Source organism: Uranotaenia lowii, chromosome 3, assembly GCF_029784155.1.
Source record: "Uranotaenia lowii strain MFRU-FL chromosome 3, ASM2978415v1, whole genome shotgun sequence".
Classification (NCBI taxonomy): Eukaryota; Metazoa; Arthropoda; class Insecta; order Diptera; family Culicidae; genus Uranotaenia; species Uranotaenia lowii.
The window spans coordinates 272,422,579-272,445,501 of NC_073693.1; the positions used below are offsets into that span (position 1 = coordinate 272,422,579).

Consider the following 22,923-nt stretch of genomic DNA (forward strand, 5'->3'; position numbering starts at 1 on the left):
CACGAAATTGTCTGGAGCTGTAATCCATGAACTCTCGGAAGAATAATCCTTTGGGCCACGATTCAGGAGCCAGTGCTTTCATTTTCAAGTCAGGAGAAACGCCGACTTTGAATGAAATAAACCGAAACGAGCTTATGTCACTGCCTCTAGGAACTAGTTTTGTTACCTGTATGTCTTCCACGCCGAGGTTTGCTTGGACCATAGCCCTAACTGCGTCTTCAGTCACATCGGGTTTAATACGCGACAAGTAGATCCAGAAAAGCTTCTGATTTTCATCATCGCATAGTGGAATAGATACAATATGTCCTGATGCTTGTTTAGATCCAAGTTGGCATGGTTCAGCTGAAGCGGCATCAGGAATTCGAGACCGCTTGAGTGGGCGCCTTAGTTCTGACGTGGGTGTCGACTTGTTCCATACGGGAGTACGAATGGGTTTTGGAGCGAGCCGTTGTATGTCTGAACGCATTTCAGTAATGACGTTCGTAAGCTGCGCCAGGGCATTAGTTTCAGGTGGATTGTTCACGGCCATCGAACGAAAACTATGGTTAGTAAATAATTCGGCACAATCATTACAAAACCAGAAGACATTCTTAGAAAATGTATCTTTTTGTCGTGCCAAACTTTTCGAAATGCCCGTACACCCGAAATGAAAAAGCTTGCCGCAAACTCCTCTGCAAACTATTTGCTCAATACCGTTAATCGCTTCGTCACAAGTCGAGCAGATTTTTTCCATTGCCCCCGACAGTTATGCAACACGGTATTCTTGGTTGAAAATTTGGCCGAAGCTTTTCTTTTTTGCAACCAGATGTCGCTTCGATACGGAAAAATCGAGTAGGAGTGGTTTTGTAAACAAAACAAACAACTGCAGAAACGAAACTTTCAAAAACCCGTAGATTCGACGCGATTTTAGTTGTTTGCACGCACGTTACACTAATTCTCGATAAAATCCGAGTGTAGCACCGACGTATCGAGAGGAAGGATTACACGTGAGTAATAAAAAAACAGTAAAAAACACTTAAATCGGAATATTTTTAAAATCGATTTTAGACAACAAACCAATCGCAATGAGACTTTCGCAATTATTATAAGTTATCAAGTTATGTAATAAAAAGGTATGGAAGCCCCCACTTCTTCCTTCCTATTTAATCCCCACTGGAAAAAGAGAGGGGTCTGAAATAATGGATCGATGGAAAAAGCTAATTTTCTGAGAGGAGTCGCCACTAGCGCTCAGACCTGTCAAACCTCATGATCAAAGTAGCAGAGAAAACCCAGAAAAATCAACAAAACGTGGCACTGTGTTGAACTATGAGAAATCACGCGGACAAAAATCGGAAATAATTTTAATTAAATTTTTGTTAGGAAGAAGACCCTTTGTTTAAAAAATCCTCGTATTTCAGAACTCTTCCATTCTTAAGATATTGAAAAATGAGGAAAAAATGCAAAGATATATATGTTTGATAAAAAAGTAATATGCAAATTCATGATCACTGATTTCAAAAAAAACTTCTACGTACAATACATTGATGTAAATGTTAATATCTATGAAAATACAGTGTTGAGAGGCTTCAGAATAACTAATAATAAGATAAAGGATGAGAAAATGAAGGAAATCATAAAAAAATTAAATAATTAAAGTTTTCGGACGATATCATTTAGTTCCGGCTGATTTGTTCATGTTTTACGTGGATATTTAACAAGTTCTGAAATGTTCAGTTCCGATCTCAAGATTTGGAGCTTTTTTAAAATTTCACCAGTGTCAGTTTTTTTGACCTACCCTCTATAAAAAGTAGTTATAAAACGAGCAGATCAGCTTTCCAGATTTCCAGGTCTTTGACTTTGAAACTAGGTATCCCAATTGGCTACCTATATTGTTCTTACTTTTCAAACGTGTTTTATTAAAAATTAGAGCTGCCCAGAAGTGTTTAAGAAATGAAAAGGCAGCTTCTTAAAGGATAAGGGCCTGAGTTCCGCTCAAAAACATGAATAAATTTTCCGATTTTTTATAAACATATGAGCCATTTTCAAAATGTGATCGTGAAATATTAACTTATGATCTTACGATCGTAACCATTTTTGGTTGTCATTTCTGACAGTCAAATCGTTGAAAACATTTCAATATATGTTTGAATTTAGAAATTATCGAAATTTTTCGGTGAGTTTTAATAATATTCAAACAAAAGTTACTCTTCGAGTAGCTCGAAACGTGTAGATAGCCAGTAAATTTTGTTTGATTTTAATAAAACTCACCGGACATCGTCGATAATTTCGAAGTACAAACAATAGCGGTGATAAAACCAAAACTCCAATTAATATAAGTTTGTCCACTTGCTTGAATGACTATCTCTCATAGTGCGTTACCATAGTTGCCATAGTTACCACAGGAATTGTTTTACTTTCATAATAAACAAGAGTGAGCGCCAAGGATAGGCATGAAGTAAACAGGAAAAGTTAGGCTGGAAAATTTTATGAGGTTTTAATTCATATTGAAATTAATTTTTTTTTTTCAACAAAGTAAAAAAATAATTATCTGATTGAGCGATTCTATGTGCGTGCTTGTCTTAATGAATCGAGTGGGAGTGGTGCGAAAAACAATGGAAATTTATACTATGCTTTCCAAAACTTTTCAACACGTTTTCGGGCCTGGAATTTTTTTTTCCAAAACGGGTGAAAAACCGTGCAATCAATTTGAAATTTTCAAATACAAAAACTGAGTATTATCCAGACAAATTAGAGCAAAATTTATCCATTAGTCGAACAAAATCAGGAAAAGATAGGAGAAACTTGAACCTTTATTTTTTCGTCGAATCAATTCAAATTGTGTTCAAAGCTTCAAAAAAAATTCTTAATAATGTTGATGAAAATAATTATGAAATATTCGTTTTTGGATAAAAAATTAAAACAAATCATTACTCAATTAGATTTTTTATTAAATTCAGCTATTTAATTGAGGAATGAAAATGTTATGGCCAGTCATTTGATCAATTTACCATATCATTCAATTTCAATTTACAGTTGAATTCATCTAAAATCTAAATGATTTCATGTCACCCTAACCTGTTTCGCTTCGGTACCGCCATCTGATAAAAATAAAAAGGGTTTTAAATAAATACGACAGATGCAGATTTGTATCTCTCTAGCGGAAAATTGCGTAGGAGGTGCTTAAGGAAATCCATTATCGAAACATTTCTCGTATACATTAGCTAAATTAGTTCTTGAGATATGTAAAAAAAAACAAAGAAAGAATACTACGTTATGATGAAGATTCGATCTCAAAACCATTGGCATGGTAGGCTTATGCCATGGATTTGAAATCTAACTTGAAGCAACAGTGGATCAGTTTAGACTGATTTACAAATTTTTGCATTGTTTGGAATGGTTTTACGGAAATTTAAGGAGAAAAATCCCCAAGAAGAATATTGCTCATCAGACAAAAGTTCTATTCATGTTTTCGGGTTTGAAATTCTATCCCAAATCCTTGAAAATAAATTCAGACCAAGTTCAAACGAACTGCAGAAAGAGGATAGCTTCTACCCTCTCAATTTCATCCACTTTCTAACTTTAGCTCCTACCTTGAGACTCTGTCTCACTTCATCGAAATTTTTCCTGCTGCTTCATCTGTTTTTCCTTTTTCCTTTTTTTTCACAGGAATGGCCAGCTTCGAACGGTGGCTATCCGATCCGCTCATTTCGACGGTGATTCTCTACTCGACGACGACGACGGAAGCAGCTGGAGATGCTGACGGAGATGGGCAAGGACAACCCACCGCCAGGCTCGGATCGTCAGGACCCATCGGATACTGTGACAGCTTATCGACGCACCTGTCTTCGCTCTACGGCAAGACCGTACTCTTTTGGCCCTGTCCCCGGATGAAGGTAAGCGAGCTGTTTTCTGCTGGGGATGCTCAACAAAATTGGCTCTGACTCCAAAGTTTTACTGGTTTGTCTTTTTTTTTGTTTTAAAGAAGGACAGAAACTTCGAGGTTGGATGGAAAATTAATTTAGCATTTTGGGTTATGAAGGAGTTTTGCCGGCGATGGTTTTGATTGGATGGCTTAAAATAATAACACAGAAATGTCAATTTAATCGTTTCGGTAAAATTGAGCGGGAGGATTTGAGGTTTTAAGATTTATTTTGGGAATATTTTCGACTTAAAACCAGTACCCTCTACAATCGAATATACGAAAAGAAAAAAAATTAGAACGATGCATGAAAGATTTATCACGGTTACTAAGAGCAAGTTCACTAGTGTTGGGAAAAAGTGGTAGGAATTTTTACATTTTGAAAATTTTACCATGCAAAAATGTTTCAAGATCTTTGGGCGTTGAATATTTTTTACATCACAGTTTCTATTTCAGCCGTATGTGATAGAAATATTGCTATTTTTGCATCACAGCATACGAAACTACAACATGTGTTGTAAAAAACTTGAAAGCCACAGATCATGAAAATGTTTTTGCATGGCAAAATTATCAAAATGTGCATAAAGTGACAAAATTTCCACCACTTTTTCCCAAAACCAGTGAATTTGCTCTAAGGAATTAAATGTTTCAAGTTAAAAGAAAAAACAGTAATTCAATGTTAGTCTACCTTTCCTCTAAACACAGTGCGTACGAGTAAATACTCGAAACAAAATCTTCGCTAAAAAGACAAACTCATTGACAAACAGACGACAATCGAGTTTCGGAAAGCCACTGAACAGCGCTCATTCAATATTAGAAGGCTAAAAAGCAACAAAACAAAAAAGTCACCAAATATAACGCTATCCTAATACTACTAGGAAGGGTGCATCTTCGAGGAGGATGGGGGGAAAAATTGAATATCACACAACCTACGTCAAGTACTGTTTCAGAAAGCCCGTGTATATTATTTTCCAGCATCTTGATACTTTATGAGAGGGATTTTTCATTCCGCCCTTCCTCTTCAATGAAAGCAGCAGCCAACGGAGACTAAAACAGGCTGCTCTTCCCATAAATAGTAGCTCTGTAGGGGTAAGTGGGGTAATTGTTATCCCAAGTTTAATTTCGAAAAACACCGTGAATCATGACAGGTTCCAAAAACTATTAAAATGTGATACATGTCATAAGCATTCAAATAACCCCAACAGACCCGCAATAACTTGTTAAACAGCTAAGTTATAATCACAACAAATTTGCATATTTTTTTAAAGGTTGGACTACTTGGTGAAAATGATCAAACTTTAGCTTAAAATTTAATGAAGTAAGTCTTCTATAATCTTTCAAGAGATAAAAATGCATGTTTTAGAAGACTGATTCCAAACTTTTGGCCGTTACACTATACTGCGTGGTGATCCCTAACTTTTGGACGATACCTTATTTATTTAAATTTTATTGCACAAAATTGAACAAATGTGTCTACTGAACAAGCCGATCTGAGTGGTTTTGTTTCTAGAATTTGAATATTGGCAACATACTTCATAAAACTGATTGTTGGTATGAAAAACTGACTAATTTGTTCATAACAGCCCCACTTGACCCTACTCATCTCTTGAGCAGTGAACATTGTCAACAATATGTACACGCAGATACATATTCGTACATATGAAGAGAAATGTGCTTTTCGGCTAAGCTGCTTATTAGCTTCACTTGAGACGATTTGGCTCTTGAAAATGACAAATTACGGGAAGCGAGCAAATAGGATTGTAGCCCATTCTAAGATTTAAAGTGGGACACGGGGAATTGTTGCATGTGTTCTTTAGTACCTACTCTCAAGTTTTGAAACAATGATTTATTTTTGTGTGAACTTTGACTTTTATTTTTCAAATTAACTTATTTAAAAACGGCAAGATCTTGAGGGGAGGTACATACATACTATGGTGGCAGCCAAATTGGTAATGTCGAATGTCGTAAAGCGACCATATACATTTTGTAGATTGGCCCAAAAACTGACCTGTGAAAAATTTCAACTCAATCGGCCTTGATTTAGCAGAGCCTTTAAGCGCTTAAAGTTTCGATTTTTTTTTATCCTCAAAAATCACCAAAGGGGAGACCAAAAAAAATCGGAAGAATCGAAATTTTAATTTTGATGTCAATTGATTTTGCTGCACAAGTTAAATAGGCTAAATTTTTCAAATTCTTGAGCAATTTAAAAGACTTCTGTAGCATAGTCGGTTATGCCACAGAATAAAATGTAGAAGGTTAATTCAACCTAATCCGCTCTTGAGTGTCAATATGACACTATTGGAAGTTTGACGGCTTGAAACTTTCTTCGGGTGCATCCAAATAATACAATTTCTTCAGGGACCCTGAATGAATTTTCGTAATCTTTAATTTTGTATTATCAATTTTTTATGGACGCATCCTGAAAGCCCAGAAGAAAAACTTCCTGATCTGACCTTGAGTGTAAATTTGACACTCGCATTCGCATTCGCAGGAGCAGGAGCAGTCGCCTAGAAATGTAAATTTGAGACTCCTAGCTTAAAATCGCTTTATCTCTCTTTTTTCTCAAGCAATTTTTAACAAATTTATAGTTTTGGAAACCTCGTGAAGTAACTCAAATATTTTTGTATAACGATATTCACCTAAAGCTCTTCTGTTTCGCGATATTCAAAGTCCAAAAAAAAATCCGAAAAAATGCTTCGGAAAAAAGACTGTAAATCAGCCGCGGAATGCTCAAGGAAAATTTCACTAAATGTCCAAGAAAGCTGAAGTTTAAAGCAATACGTTGGACCGAAAGATTTATTTTTTATTTTTCAAGATCATATCCACAAAAATGTAAAAAATGGCTGTAAAAACCATACTTCCCAGTCAATGAATTGTCGAAATTGTTTAAGTCATACTAAATAATTGTTGAAAACAGGATTGGAAAGTTGACGTAATTTGGCACATTTTTGCGTTTTTTGGATTTCAAAATACTGCCGCTATTTGCAAGACTCTTCTATATACATTTTTGTCATTTTTCAGTTTATCTCAAAAACCGTTCAAATACAGTTAGTTAATTTAGACTAAAAACTTTCATAACTTTGTTCTCAACATATGTATATGAAAAAAATACCAAGTCATATCTGTCCCATATGAAATATACCCGCAAAGCTGTCCCATATGTCTATTTTTACAGAATGCTTTAAAATTGCTTCTTTAATTTACGTTTATTTTACAAATATTCATACAATGTGTGCTGCAAAATAAGCCATCATTTAAATTACGAAAGTCTGGATAAAACAGTACAGTAAAGTCAAAAATAACAATTTCCATAATTTTAACAAGCTAAGCTTAGCCTTATGGGTAAATTCCATCAAACTGTTTATTTTTTAAATTTCCCATGAGTTGTTCGTTGTAAAACATGGAAAATAGTCAGCTACAAAGCCATGTTTTTTTAGGTTTTTGTCATGCTGTTACTTGCTGCTTGGACTTTCATCAAATCTATGAACCAAAATAACCTGGTAGCACACGCGTAAGTCATATTGTATTGATTTTTCTCATTAAATATTTGCATCCATGATGTTTTGCTGTTTCTGATTTAGCATTAATTTAATTTGAAGATATTTTTCTAAAAAGACCGAAAAACTTTCCAAAAGATAAAGGTACAGGTTGTTTTATTCATGCAACGTTGTTATTCTTTTTATTTTAGACCTACTCAATTCTTACGATAAATCTATGTTATCTTTATCTAAATATGTCATAAACATCATTCCAAACTTATTTTCATCAGTTAACAACCAGTTAAGTGAATAATACAGCGCAGACAGAGATAATCAAATGATGACAGTTTTGCGGGTACATTTAATACGCATGCGAAATATTTATACACGCAAGACTGTCCCATCATTATTTTCTCCTCTGCATCAACAACTTCCAAAGCAAAAAAACCTTGGACGAAATTCTACAACAATGATCTTAATATCTGTGGGACAGACGGGACGTTAGCGACAGAATACACAGCACCGAATTTTTGAAAAAATTTCAATAGATGCTCTTTTTTGAAGTTTTTGTCAATTTGCAATTTCTCAGATTTTCATGCACTTAAATTCAATTTTGAGTATATACGCAACATTTCCGTTATAAATGTCACATTTTTGTAAAGTATCACAGCGCTAATGTAATTACATCAGTAGAATCGGTATGAATTTTGTAACGGAAATGCTGCAAGGTTTCCAAAACTATAAATTTTGTAAAAATCGGTTAAAAAACAAGAGAGATATATTGATTTTAGTCAGGAGTTACAAATAGACACTCCAGGAACTGTAACGGGTAAAAATTCCAGGAACGGATGAGGGTTAAGAAAAAGTATGATAAAACTAAACAAAATATAATAAAAACGGAGTACCGTAAAACGGGGAAACTTTGATCACCGGGATATCTTTGACCAACAATAAATTTTTGCACATTATCATCAATAACTCAGTTTATTGTTTGAATTTTTGAAAATTTTTTTCTACGTTTGAAAGCCTAAAAATTGAGTATGAAATAGGCAAAATTTTGTATGAATTCAATTTTTTTTTCTGTTATTATAGTAATTTCAAAACCTTAAAATATCTACTTTTTCTAAGGCTTGCTAACAAACTGCTCTCCTGATGAAACCAAAAAGCATTTAGAAGTAATCGGGTTGTTAAATGTGAAAGAACTACTTTTTTTCTTTGTATACGTATAGTTATAGTGCTATTTTTATAGGTACTTTTTTAGAGATAAATTTTTGATATTTGAAAAATTAAGATATTTTCCAAGAGTAAGCCCGTATTGGACAAATGGATAGAAACTCTATCAAACTTTGAAGAAAATTTGAAAATGGAAATAGTGAGTGAGCCTAGAGAAATGTGTTAAGGTAAAATTTCATTTGTATTTTTTAGCTCAAACTATTTAGCAATTGTTTTAATTTTTGCCCCTAAATGTATGCAACATAATGGTACTTTTTTCAATTATAAATGTTTTAACAGAAAACGTTAAAACGCAAGGTAAAACTGATAAACTAGCATTTGTAAATATTATGAAAGTGTTTTGTATTCTTTATGATCGAGAAAACTCCTTAAAATCGTCAAAATAGAGACTGATCAATGTTACCCCGAAGCATCAAATTCAAAACACAGACGAAGTCGATTTTTTAATCAAATTTAAAGTGGTCTAATAAATCTCTGCAACCATATTTTACGTTCATTAGTGTCCAGTACTGATTTTAAAAATATGAAACATGCCACATTCCCCTTAACAGAAAAAATAATCGAAAAATATTGAAAATAGTGATCAATATTATCCCGGATTACTGTACTCAAGATTAAACGAAATATATTATGCTTAACCCTTCAATTTTCTAAAGAACTGAGATTTTTAAGAGACCAAGCATGTTCTGTGAGATAATAATCACATTAACAGAATACAGAAAAATTAGAAACAGCAAATTAAAGATAAAATGAGATGTCTTCTATTTAAAGTTTTTATTCTCACCGGTAGATCCGAAGAAACGATCTTAACATTCATTTTGCCCCCATTAGACCGCTGCATGCTTGGTATGAAAATCCCATAACTTCTTTGTTGTTGTAACTACTGCCGCATATAGCAAATTTCGAAGTAATATTTTGAAAAATAAACGTTTTTGACTTACTGTTTTGCCGAAAGATAAAAATAAAAAATTCCAAATAAAAACTGCTTCTACACCATCCAATGAAATCACTGTTTTTAATAACGTGGGCAAAAACATTTAATGAAACTATTGAAAGCTTTAGCAAGGAAAACATGTCATTTTTCAATAATTTTCAATGGATTAAGATTTTTTTTATTTTTAAATGGTTCTAACTTCTTTCATGAAAATGTAAGCTTCTTACAATGCTTGCAAAAACAATTTTTAGGAATAGGTAAAAACAAAAATTTAAGACAAACTTAATTTCAAACATTTTTGAATTTCCTGAATTATTTAATCTACAAAAATTTCCTTTTCCATACAAAGTTCCAAACAAAATTGAAACGCACTGCGAAAATTTAGGAACGGACCTAATCATTTCAAATTATACACTAATGCTTGGATCTAGCCCCCACACAATTGTATATCGTCGGACGGATATATTCTTGAAAGTTCTTAAAAAACAATAAAACAATTAAAAGGGCATTTTCTTTTGTCTTATATGATCTTTTCTTGGTTTTTCTTCTCTAACTTTGTTTTATAAAATATTAGCCTTGTTTAGCCATTTTATTTTATTGAGGATTATTTTTATGCGTTTATCCAGTTCTATCTAGTTTTTTCGTTAATGAAGTTTGATTTTTTGAAACTTGTTTCACCTCGTTTAACTGGATATGTTTTGTTTTATTATGAGTTTAATTATGTTGTTTGATCGTGTTCCATTCTTATTTATTATAGTTCACCTATTTTTGCCTCGTTTATCTTGTTTCATATAATTTTATCTTGTATCACCTTGTTTTAAAAAAACGAACGAATACACATACAGGATATCAATGAAACTAGGTGTTTCCTCGAAAAGATCCCTTTTTCTTAACTCTAAGCGTACATCTTCCGAGGATATGATGACTAGCATCTTCACAAATGCTTCAACCACCAACCCACAGAAAGTGTACACCCAAAATTCAGCCTCTGTGCCAATGGCGTGTAGTCAATTACATAGCATCATTGGTACAAGAAGATAACGCAACCGGTGCTGATTCGATTTGCTTCCACCGGCATTAATCTCCCAAGTTAACTGAATTGCGTATGTCTGAAAGAAACAAAATAAAAACGCTTTCACGTCCCTCCCTATCGCATCACAAGACGAAGAAGGATGGAAATAAATACCGGCCAACACCAGGCAGTAAGCGAACCGAGCACTGTGCGTGTGAATGTAGCAAAAGCAACAACAAAAACATCCTTCTAATTCAATCCCTTCAATCCACCGGCAAACAACCACGGCCAAGCTGTGCGTGTGTATGCAGTAAAAGCAACAAAAAAAACATTGCTTCAATTCAATCTACCGGCAAACAACCACGGCTAAGCTGTGCGTGTGTATGTAGCAAAAGCAACAACAAAAACATTCCTTCAATTTACCTACAAACAACCATCGGCCAAGCTGCCTGGCTTTAGCAGCTGTGTATATGTAGCGTGTGTATATGTAATAGCAGGCAGTAAGCAAAGCACAGTTCTCATTCAATGGGTTTCCCTTTGCCTTCACTCCCGTTCCCTTTCCCGGTACCATCGCAAGACAAGGGACTACCTTGAAAGGCGGCCAAACGCCGGGAAGCCACCGTTGTGCGATTTTTTGTGATTGTTCGGTGGCAGAAATCCTATGACAAATAACCCTCGTCCTTCATGAAGCTCAAATAGCACACTGGTTAGGATGTCGGACTTGCAAGACGATATAGTTGGTGATTTGAGTTCGACTCTCCATACTGGCGCTGTGGTTTATATTTTTATTTTCTTGTTTCTGGGATGAATTATCCAATAGGAAGGAAATCCCATAAAATGTTTTTCTTGTTTCGCTTGAATGTAGTGGTCATGCATCATTTTGGTTGGGAGCCGAGTCCTTAAGCCTATAGTCCACACTAGGAGACGGTTCGTCTCGAGACGGTCTCAGCGTCTCCCATTTTCTTCGGGAGACACTGAGACCGTCTCAGGTTTCCAACAACAACAACAGACAACAAAGTTCGTCTCATAACAAATATCGCAGTTCATGTTGCCTAGTGTGGACTAGGCTTTATGCCAGTTACGGTTTTTCAAACATATCATCTTCGGCACAGTGCACATTTCAGCGCATTATCGGCACAGAGATTTGCTAAATAGGCATTGGATTTTTGCAACCTCTTCTATGGGTGTACTATGTTTGCCGTGACTGGGATTCGATCTCATGCCCGCAGACTTGAAGGCTATCCTCTACGCTACGGGCTGCGGCAAAATATTTGATCTTCTACTATTTAGATCTATCTTGTTATTACACTTTATCAAAATTTTTCATGTTTTATCTTGTTTTTACTAGTAATGTCTTGTGTTGTCTAGTGTAATCTTGTTTTTTTTTTCAAGCGACATTTATGGCATTGTTTTTGACAAATCTTTTCCATCGAAACCCTGCAGTTCTTCATCCACTTTTTTTTAAATAGTTTTTATTCAAAATGATTTGAATCGTCAAAAAAAATCGATTTGATCTTTTTGTTAGCTTGTTGAAACGTCCCCTTATTTATAAAAATCGGTCCAGAAGTTTTGGTTTATTAATCGACATAGTTATTTGAGTCTGTATGACTTCAACCAGCTAATTGCGCTTCTATGCTGAGATGATTTGGTTTCTTTAGTCAAAAATCTTAATATGGATATTTCTAGAACCTGTCAATTCAGAAAAGTCATCAAATTTTATGAATAAATATAGCTTGGACCATTCATAAAATTGCATCGAGAAGGTGCATATGAACTTTAACCAGAAAGGAAGGTTGAATAAATGCAATGAGTTAAAAAATTTTGAGGGATCCCTTTTTTGTATGAAAATATTTTATATCAACTCTGAAAAAAATTTAAATTGATTGAATCTTGAATAAATAATAAGAATAATAAAACTTGATTGCTATTCTCATAAATTTCCATTTACAGTATATATACATATGTCAGGGAAGCAATCACAAATCACATATTGAAATAAGGCGCAGAAGGTAAAAATTCAAATGATTGAAGAATTATTTCTACATTATTGCATATTTTCAAAACCATAAAAGAAGCCATCACCTCCATCAAAAACGTGCTACAAGCCACACGGATTCTGTTCTAAAAAAACAGAAATCATATTCTCAAATTGAACTGATGAAGCCACATCTGCCATCGCTCGGTCCATTCTGGGAAACCAATTTCATTTGCATATTTTTGAGGCCCGAAATGACGAGACTCACCAAAATCCAGCAAACGTATTATCCTTTGCCGCTTCGCCATTCAATCTTCTCAATTTATAGGAAATTTCGAGTGGGGAAAGCTTTTCTGATTGAGCCTTCTTTCTTCCAGTTCCCCCACCATTATTGAATTGGGCAGCACCAGTTGATTTCGATGGTGGTCCGTTGCCGAAGCATTCCATCAGCTGATTTTTTTTTTTTATTTATCCGTCTTTCTATTTATCCGTTTTAGTAAATATTCTATTCCGAGGAACAGAACGATATTCTTTTATGCTGATGTTTAAATAAAGATGAGATTTAAGGCCGAACTGCTGTTCTAGAAGCGGATCAATCGTTTGACGTTTTGTTGGTCTATTCATACTGTTGATTTTCTGCGAATTCGATGATACTGTTAGCATTGAGCCATTTGTATTTGAATAAAATTCGTGCATTGTTTGATTTCTGGAAAACTTTATGTTTGGAGATATTTTGTCAACAACTGGGAATTTTTCTCACAGAAAAACAACGATTCGAATGGTCAATTTTGTCAATTTTGTCAATTTTGTCAATTTTGTCAATTTTGTCAATTTTGTCAATTTTGTCAATTTTGTCAATTTTGTCAATTTTGTCAATTTTGTCAATTTTGTCAATTTTGTCAATTTTGTCAATTTTGTCAATTTTGTCAATTTTGTTAATTTTGTAAATCTTGTCAATTTTGTCAATTTTGTCAATTTTGTCAATTTTGTCAATTTTGTCCATTTTGTTAATTTTGTCAATTTTGTCAATTTTGTCAATTTTGTCAATTTTGTCAATTTTGTCAATTTTGTCAATTTTGTCAATTTTGTCAATTTTGTCAATTTTGTCAATTTTGTCAATTTCGTCAATTTTGTCAATTTTGTCAATTTTGTCAATTTTGTCAATTTTGTCAATTTTGTCAATTTTGTCAATTTTGTCATTTTTGTCATATTTGTCATTTTTGTCATTTTTGTCATTTTTGTCATTTTTGTCATTTTTGTCATTTTTGTCATTTTTGTCATTTTTGTCATTTTTGTCATTTTTGTCATTTTTGTCATTTTTGTCATTTTTGTCATTTTTGTCATTTTTGTCATTTTTGTCATTTTTGTCATTTTTGTCATTTTTGTCATTTTTGTCATTTTTGTCATTTTTGTCATTTTTGTCATTTTTGTCATTTTTGTCATTTTTGTCATTTTTGTCATTTTTGTCATTTTTGTCATTTTTGTCATTTTTGTCATTTTTGTCATTTTTGTCATTTTTGTCATTTTTGTCATTTTTGTCATTTTTGTCATTTTTGTCATTTTTGTCATTTTTGTCATTTTTGTCATTTTTGTCATTTTTGTCATTTTTGTCATTTTTGTCATTTTTGTCATTTTTGTCATTTTTGTCATTTTTGTCATTTTTGTCATTTTTGTCATTTTTGTCATTTTTGTCATTTTTGTCATTTTTGTCATTTTTGTCATTTTTGTCATTTTTGTCATTTTTGTCATTTTTGTCATTTTTGTCATTTTTGTCATTTTTGTCATTTTTGTCATTTTTGTCATTTTTGTCATTTTTGTCATTTTTGTCATTTTTGTCATTTTTGTCATTTTTGTCATTTTTGTCATTTTTGTCATTTTTGTCATTTTTGTCATTTTTGTCATTTTTGTCATTTTTGTCATTTTTGTCATTTTTGTCATTTTTGTCATTTTTGTCATTTTTGTCATTTTTGTCATTTTTGTCATTTTTGTCATTTTTGTCATTTTTGTCATTTTTGTCATTTTTGTCATTTTTGTCATTTTTGTCATTTTTGTCATTTTTGTCATTTTTGTCATTTTTGTCATTTTTGTCATTTTTGTCATTTTTGTCATTTTTGTCATTTTTGTCATTTTTGTCATTTTTGTCATTTTTGTCATTTTTGTCATTTTTGTCATTTTTGTCATTTTTGTCATTTTTGTCATTTTTGTCATTTTTGTCATTTTTGTCATTTTTGTCATTTTTGTCATTTTTGTCATTTTTGTCATTTTTGTCATTTTTGTCATTTTTGTCATTTTTGTCATTTTTGTCATTTTTGTCATTTTTGTCATTTTTGTCATTTTTGTCATTTTTGTCATTTTTGTCATTTTTGTCATTTTTGTCATTTTTGTCATTTTTGTCATTTTTGTCATTTTTGTCATTTTTGTCATTTTTGTCATTTTTGTCATTTTTGTCATTTTTGTCATTTTTGTCATTTTTGTCATTTTTGTCATTTTTGTCATTTTTGTCATTTTTGTCATTTTTGTCATTTTTGTCATTTTTGTCATTTTTGTCATTTTTGTCATTTTTGTCATTTTTGTCATTTTTGTCATTTTTGTCATTTTTGTCATTTTTGTCATTTTTGTCATTTTTGTCATTTTTGTCATTTTTGTCATTTTTGTCATTTTTGTCATTTTTGTCATTTTTGTCATTTTTGTCATTTTTGTCATTTTTGTCATTTTTGTCATTTTTGTCATTTTTGTCATTTTTGTCATTTTTGTCATTTTTGTCATTTTTGTCATTTTTGTCATTTTTGTCATTTTTGTCATTTTTGTCATTTTTGTCATTTTTGTCATTTTTGTCATTTTTGTCATTTTTGTCATTTTTGTCATTTTTGTCATTTTTGTCATTTTTGTCATTTTTGTCATTTTTGTCATTTTTGTCATTTTTGTCATTTTTGTCATTTTTGTCATTTTTGTCATTTTTGTCATTTTTGTCATTTTTGTCATTTTTGTCATTTTTGTCATTTTTGTCATTTTTGTCATTTTTGTCATTTTTGTCATTTTTGTCATTTTTGTCATTTTTGTCATTTTTGTCATTTTTGTCATTTTTGTCATTTTTGTCATTTTTGTCATTTTTGTCATTTTTGTCATTTTTGTCATTTTTGTCATTTTTGTCATTTTTGTCATTTTTGTCATTTTTGTCATTTTTGTCATTTTTGTCATTTTTGTCATTTTTGTCATTTTTGTCATTTTTGTCATTTTTGTCATTTTTGTCATTTTTGTCATTTTTGTCATTTTTGTCATTTTTGTCATTTTTGTCATTTTTGTCATTTTTGTCATTTTTGTCATTTTTGTCATTTTTGTCATTTTTGTCATTTTTGTCATTTTTGTCATTTTTGTCATTTTTGTCATTTTTGTCATTTTTGTCATTTTTGTCATTTTTGTCATTTTTGTCATTTTTGTCATTTTTGTCATTTTTGTCATTTTTGTCATTTTTGTCATTTTTGTCATTTTTGTCATTTTTGTCATTTTTGTCATTTTTGTCATTTTTGTCATTTTTGTCATTTTTGTCATTTTTGTCATTTTTGTCATTTTTGTCATTTTTGTCATTTTTGTCATTTTTGTCATTTTTGTCATTTTTGTCATTTTTGTCATTTTTGTCATTTTTGTCATTTTTGTCATTTTTGTCATTTTTGTCATTTTTGTCATTTTTGTCATTTTTGTCATTTTTGTCATTTTTGTCATTTTTGTCATTTTTGTCATTTTTGTCATTTTTGTCATTTTTGTCATTTTTGTCATTTTTGTCATTTTTGTCATTTTTGTCATTTTTGTCATTTTTGTCATTTTTGTCATTTTTGTCATTTTTGTCATTTTTGTCATTTTTGTCATTTTTGTCATTTTTGTCATTTTTGTCATTTTTGTCATTTTTGTCATTTTTGTCATTTTTGTCATTTTTGTCATTTTTGTCATTTTTGTCATTTTTGTCATTTTTGTCATTTTTGTCATTTTTGTCATTTTTGTCATTTTTGTCATTTTTGTCATTTTTGTCATTTTTGTCATTTTTGTCATTTTTGTCATTTTTGTCATTTTTGTCATTTTTGTCATTTTTGTCATTTTTGTCATTTTTGTCATTTTTGTCATTTTTGTCATTTTTGTCATTTTTGTCATTTTTGTCATTTTTGTCATTTTTGTCATTTTTGTCATTTTTGTCATTTTTGTCATTTTTGTCATTTTTGTCATTTTTGTCATTTTTGTCATTTTTGTCATTTTTGTCATTTTTGTCATTTTTGTCATTTTTGTCATTTTTGTCATTTTTGTCATTTTTGTCATTTTTGTCATTTTTGTCATTTTTGTCATTTTTGTCATTTTTGTCATTTTTGTCATTTTTGTCATTTTTGTCATTTTTGTCATTTTGTCATTTTTGTCATTTTTGTCATTTTTGTCATTTTTGTCATTTTTGTCATTTTTGTCATTTTTGTCATTTTTGTCATTTTTGTCATTTTTGTCATTTTTGTCATTTTTGTCATTTTTGTCATTTTTGTCATTTTTGTCATTTTTGTCATTTTTGTCATTTTTGTCATTTTTGTCATTTTTGTCATTTTTGTCATTTTTGTCATTTTTGTCATTTTTGTCATTTTTGTCATTTTTGTCATTTTTGTCATTTTTGTCATTTTTGTCATTTTTGTCATTTTTGTCATTTTTGTCATTTTTGTCATTTTTGTCATTTTTGTCATTTTTGTCATTTTTGTCATTTTTGTCATTTTTGTCATTTTTGTCATTTTTGTCATTTTTGTCATTTTTGTCATTTTTGTCATTTTTGTCATTTTTGTCATTTTTGTCATTTTTGTCATTTTTGTCATTTTTGTCATTTTTGTCATTTTTGTCATTTTTGTCATTTTTGTCATTTTTGTCATTTTTGTCATTTTTGTCATTTTTGTCATTTTTGTCATTTTTGTCATTTTTGTCATTTTTGTCATTTTTGTCATTTTTGTCATTTTTGTCATTTTTGTCATTTTTGTCATTTTTGTCATTTTTGTCATTTTTGTCATTTTTGTCATTTTTGTCATTTTTGTCATTTTTGTCATTTTTGTCATTTTTGTCATTTTTGTCATTTTTGTCATTTTTGTCATTTTTGTCATTTTTGTCATTTTTGTCATTTTTGTCATTTTTGTCATTTTTGTCATTTTTGTCATTTTTGTCATTTTTGTCATTTTTGTCATTTTTGTCATTTTTGTCATTTTTGTCATTTTTGTCATTTTTGTCATTTTTGTCATTTTTGTCATTTTTGTCATTTTTGTCATTTTTGTCATTTTTGTCATTTTTGTCATTTTTGTCATTTTTGTCATTTTTGTCATTTTTGTCATTTTTGTCATTTTTGTCATTTTTGTCATTTTTGTCATTTTTGTCATTTTTGTCATTTTTGTCATTTTTGTCATTTTTGTCATTTTTGTCATTTTTGTCATTTTTGTCATTTTTGTCATTTTTGTCATTTTTGTCATTTTTGTCATTTTTGTCATTTTTGTCATTTTTGTCATTTTTGTCATTTTTGTCATTTTTGTCATTTTTGTCATTTTTGTCATTTTTGTCATTTTTGTCATTTTTGTCATTTTTGTCATTTTTGTCATTTTTGTCATTTTTGTCATTTTTGTCATTTTTGTCATTTTTGTCATTTTTGTCATTTTTGTCATTTTTGTCATTTTTGTCATTTTTGTCATTTTTGTCATTTTTGTCATTTTTGTCATTTTTGTCATTTTTGTCATTTTTGTCATTTTTGTCATTTTTGTCATTTTTGTCATTTTTGTCATTTTTGTCATTTTTGTCATTTTTGTCATTTTTGTCATTTTTGTCATTTTTGTCATTTTTGTCATTTTTGTCATTTTTGTCATTTTTGTCATTTTTGTCATTTTTGTCATTTTTGTCATTTTTGTCATTTTTGTCATTTTTGTCATTTTTGTCATTTTTGTCATTTTTGTCATTTTTGTCATTTTTGTCATTTTTGTCATTTTTGTCATTTTTGTCATTTTTGTCATTTTTGTCATTTTTGTCATTTTTGTCATTTTTGTCATTTTTGTCATTTTTGTCATTTTTGTCATTTTTGTCATTTTTGTCATTTTTGTCATTTTTGTCATTTTTGTCATTTTTGTCATTTTTGTCATTTTTGTCATTTTTGTCATTTTTGTCATTTTTGTCATTTTTGTCATTTTTGTCATTTTTGTCATTTTTGTCATTTTTGTCATTTTTGTCATTTTTGTCATTTTTGTCATTTTTGTCATTTTTGTCATTTTTGTCATTTTTGTCATTTTTGTCATTTTTGTCATTTTTGTCATTTTTGTCATTTTTGTCATTTTTGTCATTTTTGTCATTTTTGTCATTTTTGTCATTTTTGTCATTTTTGTCATTTTTGTCATTTTTGTCATTTTTGTCATTTTTGTCATTTTTGTCATTTTTGTCATTTTTGTCATTTTTGTCATTTTTGTCATTTTTGTCATTTTTGTCATTTTTGTCATTTTTGTCATTTTTGTCATTTTTGTCATTTTTGTCATTTTTGTCATTTTTGTCATTTTTGTCATTTTTGTCATTTTTGTCATTTTTGTCATTTTTGTCATTTTTGTCATTTTTGTCATTTTTGTCATTTTTGTCATTTTTGTCATTTTTGTCATTTTTGTCATTTTTGTCATTTTTGTCATTTTTGTCATTTTTGTCATTTTTGTCATTTTTGTCATTTTTGTCATTTTTGTCATTTTTGTCATTTTTGTCATTTTTGTCATTTTTGTCATTTTTGTCATTTTTGTCATTTTTGTCATTTTTGTCATTTTTGTCATTTTTGTCATTTTTGTCATTTTTGTCATTTTTGTCATTTTTGTCATTTTTGTCATTTTTGTCATTTTTGTCATTTTTGTCATTTTTGTCATTTTTGTCATTTTTGTCATTTTTGTCATTTTTGTCATTTTTGTCATTTTTGTCATTTTTGTCATTTTTGTCATTTTTGTCATTTTTGTCATTTTTGTCATTTTTGTCATTTTTGTCATTTTTGTCATTTTTGTCATTTTTGTCATTTTTGTCATTTTTGTCATTTTTGTCATTTTTGTCATTTTTGTCATTTTTGTCATTTTTGTCATTTTTGTCATTTTTGTCATTTTTGTCATTTTTGTCATTTTTGTCATTTTTGTCATTTTTGTCATTTTTGTCATTTTTGTCATTTTTGTCATTTTTGTCATTTTTGTCATTTTTGTCATTTTTGTCATTTTTGTCATTTTTGTCATTTTTGTCATTTTTGTCATTTTTGTCATTTTTGTCATTTTTGTCATTTTTGTCATTTTTGTCATTTTTGTCATTTTTGTCATTTTTGTCATTTTTGTCATTTTTGTCATTTTTGTCATTTTTGTCATTTTTGTCATTTTTGTCATTTTTGTCATTTTTGTCATTTTTGTCATTTTTGTCATTTTTGTCATTTTTGTCATTTTTGTCATTTTTGTCATTTTTGTCATTTTTGTCATTTTTGTCATTTTTGTCATTTTTGTCATTTTTGTCATTTTTGTCATTTTTGTCATTTTTGTCATTTTTGTCATTTTTGTCATTTTTGTCATTTTTGTCATTTTTGTCATTTTTGTCATTTTTGTCATTTTTGTCATTTTTGTCATTTTTGTCATTTTTGTCATTTTTGTCATTTTTGTCATTTTTGTCATTTTTGTCATTTTTGTCATTTTTGTCATTTTTGTCATTTTTGTCATTTTTGTCATTTTTGTCATTTTTGTCATTTTTGTCATTTTTGTCATTTTTGTCATTTTTGTCATTTTTGTCATTTTTGTCATTTTTGTCATTTTTGTCATTTTTGTCATTTTTGTCATTTTTGTCATTTTTGTCATTTTTGTCATTTTTGTCATTTTTGTCATTTTTGTCATTTTTGTCATTTTTGTCATTTTTGTCATTTTTGTCATTTTTGTCATTTTTGTCATTTTTGTCATTTTTGTCATTTTTGTCATTTTTGTCATTTTTGTCATTTTTGTCATTTTTGTCATTTTTGTCATTTTTGTCATTTTTGTCATTTTTGTCATTTTTGTCATTTTTGTCATTTTTGTCATTTTTGTCATTTTTGTCATTTTTGTCATTTTTGTCATTTTTGTCATTTTTGTCATTTTTGTCATTTTTGTCATTTTTGTCATTTTTGTCATTTTTGTCATTTTTGTCATTTTTGTCATTTTTGTCATTTTTGTCATTTTTGTCATTTTTGTCATTTTTGTCATTTTTGTCATTTTTGTCATTTTTGTCATTTTTGTCATTTTTGTCATTTTTGTCATTTTTGTCATTTTTGTCATTTTTGTCATTTTTGTCATTTTTGTCATTTTTGTCATTTTTGTCATTTTTGTCATTTTTGTCATTTTTGTCATTTTTGTCATTTTTGTCATTTTTGTCATTTTTGTCATTTTTGTCATTTTTGTCATTTTTGTCATTTTTGTCATTTTTGTCATTTTTGTCATTTTTGTCATTTTTGTCATTTTTGTCATTTTTGTCATTTTTGTCATTTTTGTCATTTTTGTCATTTTTGTCATTTTTGTCATTTTTGTCATTTTTGTCATTTTTGTCATTTTTGTCATTTTTGTCATTTTTGTCATTTTTGTCATTTTTGTCATTTTTGTCATTTTTGTCATTTTTGTCATTTTTGTCATTTTTGTCATTTTTGTCATTTTTGTCATTTTTGTCATTTTTGTCATTTTTGTCATTTTTGTCATTTTTGTCATTTTTGTCATTTTTGTCATTTTTGTCATTTTTGTCATTTTTGTCATTTTTGTCATTTTTGTCATTTTTGTCATTTTTGTCATTTTTGTCATTTTTGTCATTTTTGTCATTTTTGTCATTTTTGTCATTTTTGTCATTTTTGTCATTTTTGTCATTTTTGTCATTTTTGTCATTTTTGTCATTTTTGTCATTTTTGTCATTTTTGTCATTTTTGTCATTTTTGTCATTTTTGTCATTTTTGTCATTTTTGTCATTTTTGTCATTTTTGTCATTTTTGTCATTTTTGTCATTTTTGTCATTTTTGTCATTTTTGTCATTTTTGTCATTTTTGTCATTTTTGTCATTTTTGTCATTTTTGTCATTTTTGTCATTTTTGTCATTTTTGTCATTTTTGTCATTTTTGTCATTTTTGTCATTTTTGTCATTTTTGTCATTTTTGTCATTTTTGTCATTTTTGTCATTTTTGTCATTTTTGTCATTTTTGTCATTTTTGTCATTTTTGTCATTTTTGTCATTTTTGTCATTTTTGTCATTTTTGTCATTTTTGTCATTTTTGTCATTTTTGTCATTTTTGTCATTTTTGTCATTTTTGTCATTTTTGTCATTTTTGTCATTTTTGTCATTTTTGTCATTTTTGTCATTTTTGTCATTTTTGTCATTTTTGTCATTTTTGTCATTTTTGTCATTTTTGTCATTTTTGTCATTTTTGTCATTTTTGTCATTTTTGTCATTTTTGTCATTTTTGTCATTTTTGTCATTTTTGTCATTTTTGTCATTTTTGTCATTTTTGTCATTTTTGTCATTTTTGTCATTTTTGTCATTTTTGTCATTTTTGTCATTTTTGTCATTTTTGTCATTTTTGTCATTTTTGTCATTTTTGTCATTTTTGTCATTTTTGTCATTTTTGTCATTTTTGTCATTTTTGTCATTTTTGTCATTTTTGTCATTTTTGTCATTTTTGTCATTTTTGTCATTTTTGTCATTTTTGTCATTTTTGTCATTTTTGTCATTTTTGTCATTTTTGTCATTTTTGTCATTTTTGTCATTTTTGTCATTTTTGTCATTTTTGTCATTTTTGTCATTTTTGTCATTTTTGTCATTTTTGTCATTTTTGTCATTTTTGTCATTTTTGTCATTTTTGTCATTTTTGTCATTTTTGTCATTTTTGTCATTTTTGTCATTTTTGTCATTTTTGTCATTTTTGTCATTTTTGTCATTTTTGTCATTTTTGTCATTTTTGTCATTTTTGTCATTTTTGTCATTTTTGTCATTTTTGTCATTTTTGTCATTTTTGTCATTTTTGTCATTTTTGTCATTTTTGTCATTTTTGTCATTTTTGTCATTTTTGTCATTTTTGTCATTTTTGTCATTTTTGTCATTTTTGTCATTTTTGTCATTTTTGTCATTTTTGTCATTTTTGTCATTTTTGTCATTTTTTGTCATTTTTGTCATTTTTGTCATTTTTGTCATTTTTGTCATTTTTGTCATTTTTGTCATTTTTGTCATTTTTGTCATTTTTGTCATTTTTGTCATTTTTGTCATTTTTGTCATTTTTGTCATTTTTGTCATTTTTGTCATTTTTGTCATTTTTGTCATTTTTGTCATTTTTGTCATTTTTGTCATTTTTGTCATTTTTGTCATTTTTGTCATTTTTGTCATTTTTGTCATTTTTGTCATTTT

At 29.3% G+C, this 22,923-nt stretch overlaps 1 protein-coding gene across 1 annotated transcript in view; it reads left to right on the forward strand.

Moving 5' to 3' along the window:
- LOC129753421 (uncharacterized) overlaps positions 1-22,923 on the forward strand; it is a 345,448-nt gene that overhangs the window by 170,843 nt on the left and 151,682 nt on the right. The window contains exon 3 of the mRNA XM_055749245.1: positions 3,646-3,872. Within this exon, the coding sequence (XP_055605220.1) occupies positions 3,646-3,872 (227 nt within the window). The remainder of the gene's footprint in view (positions 1-3,645; positions 3,873-22,923) is intronic.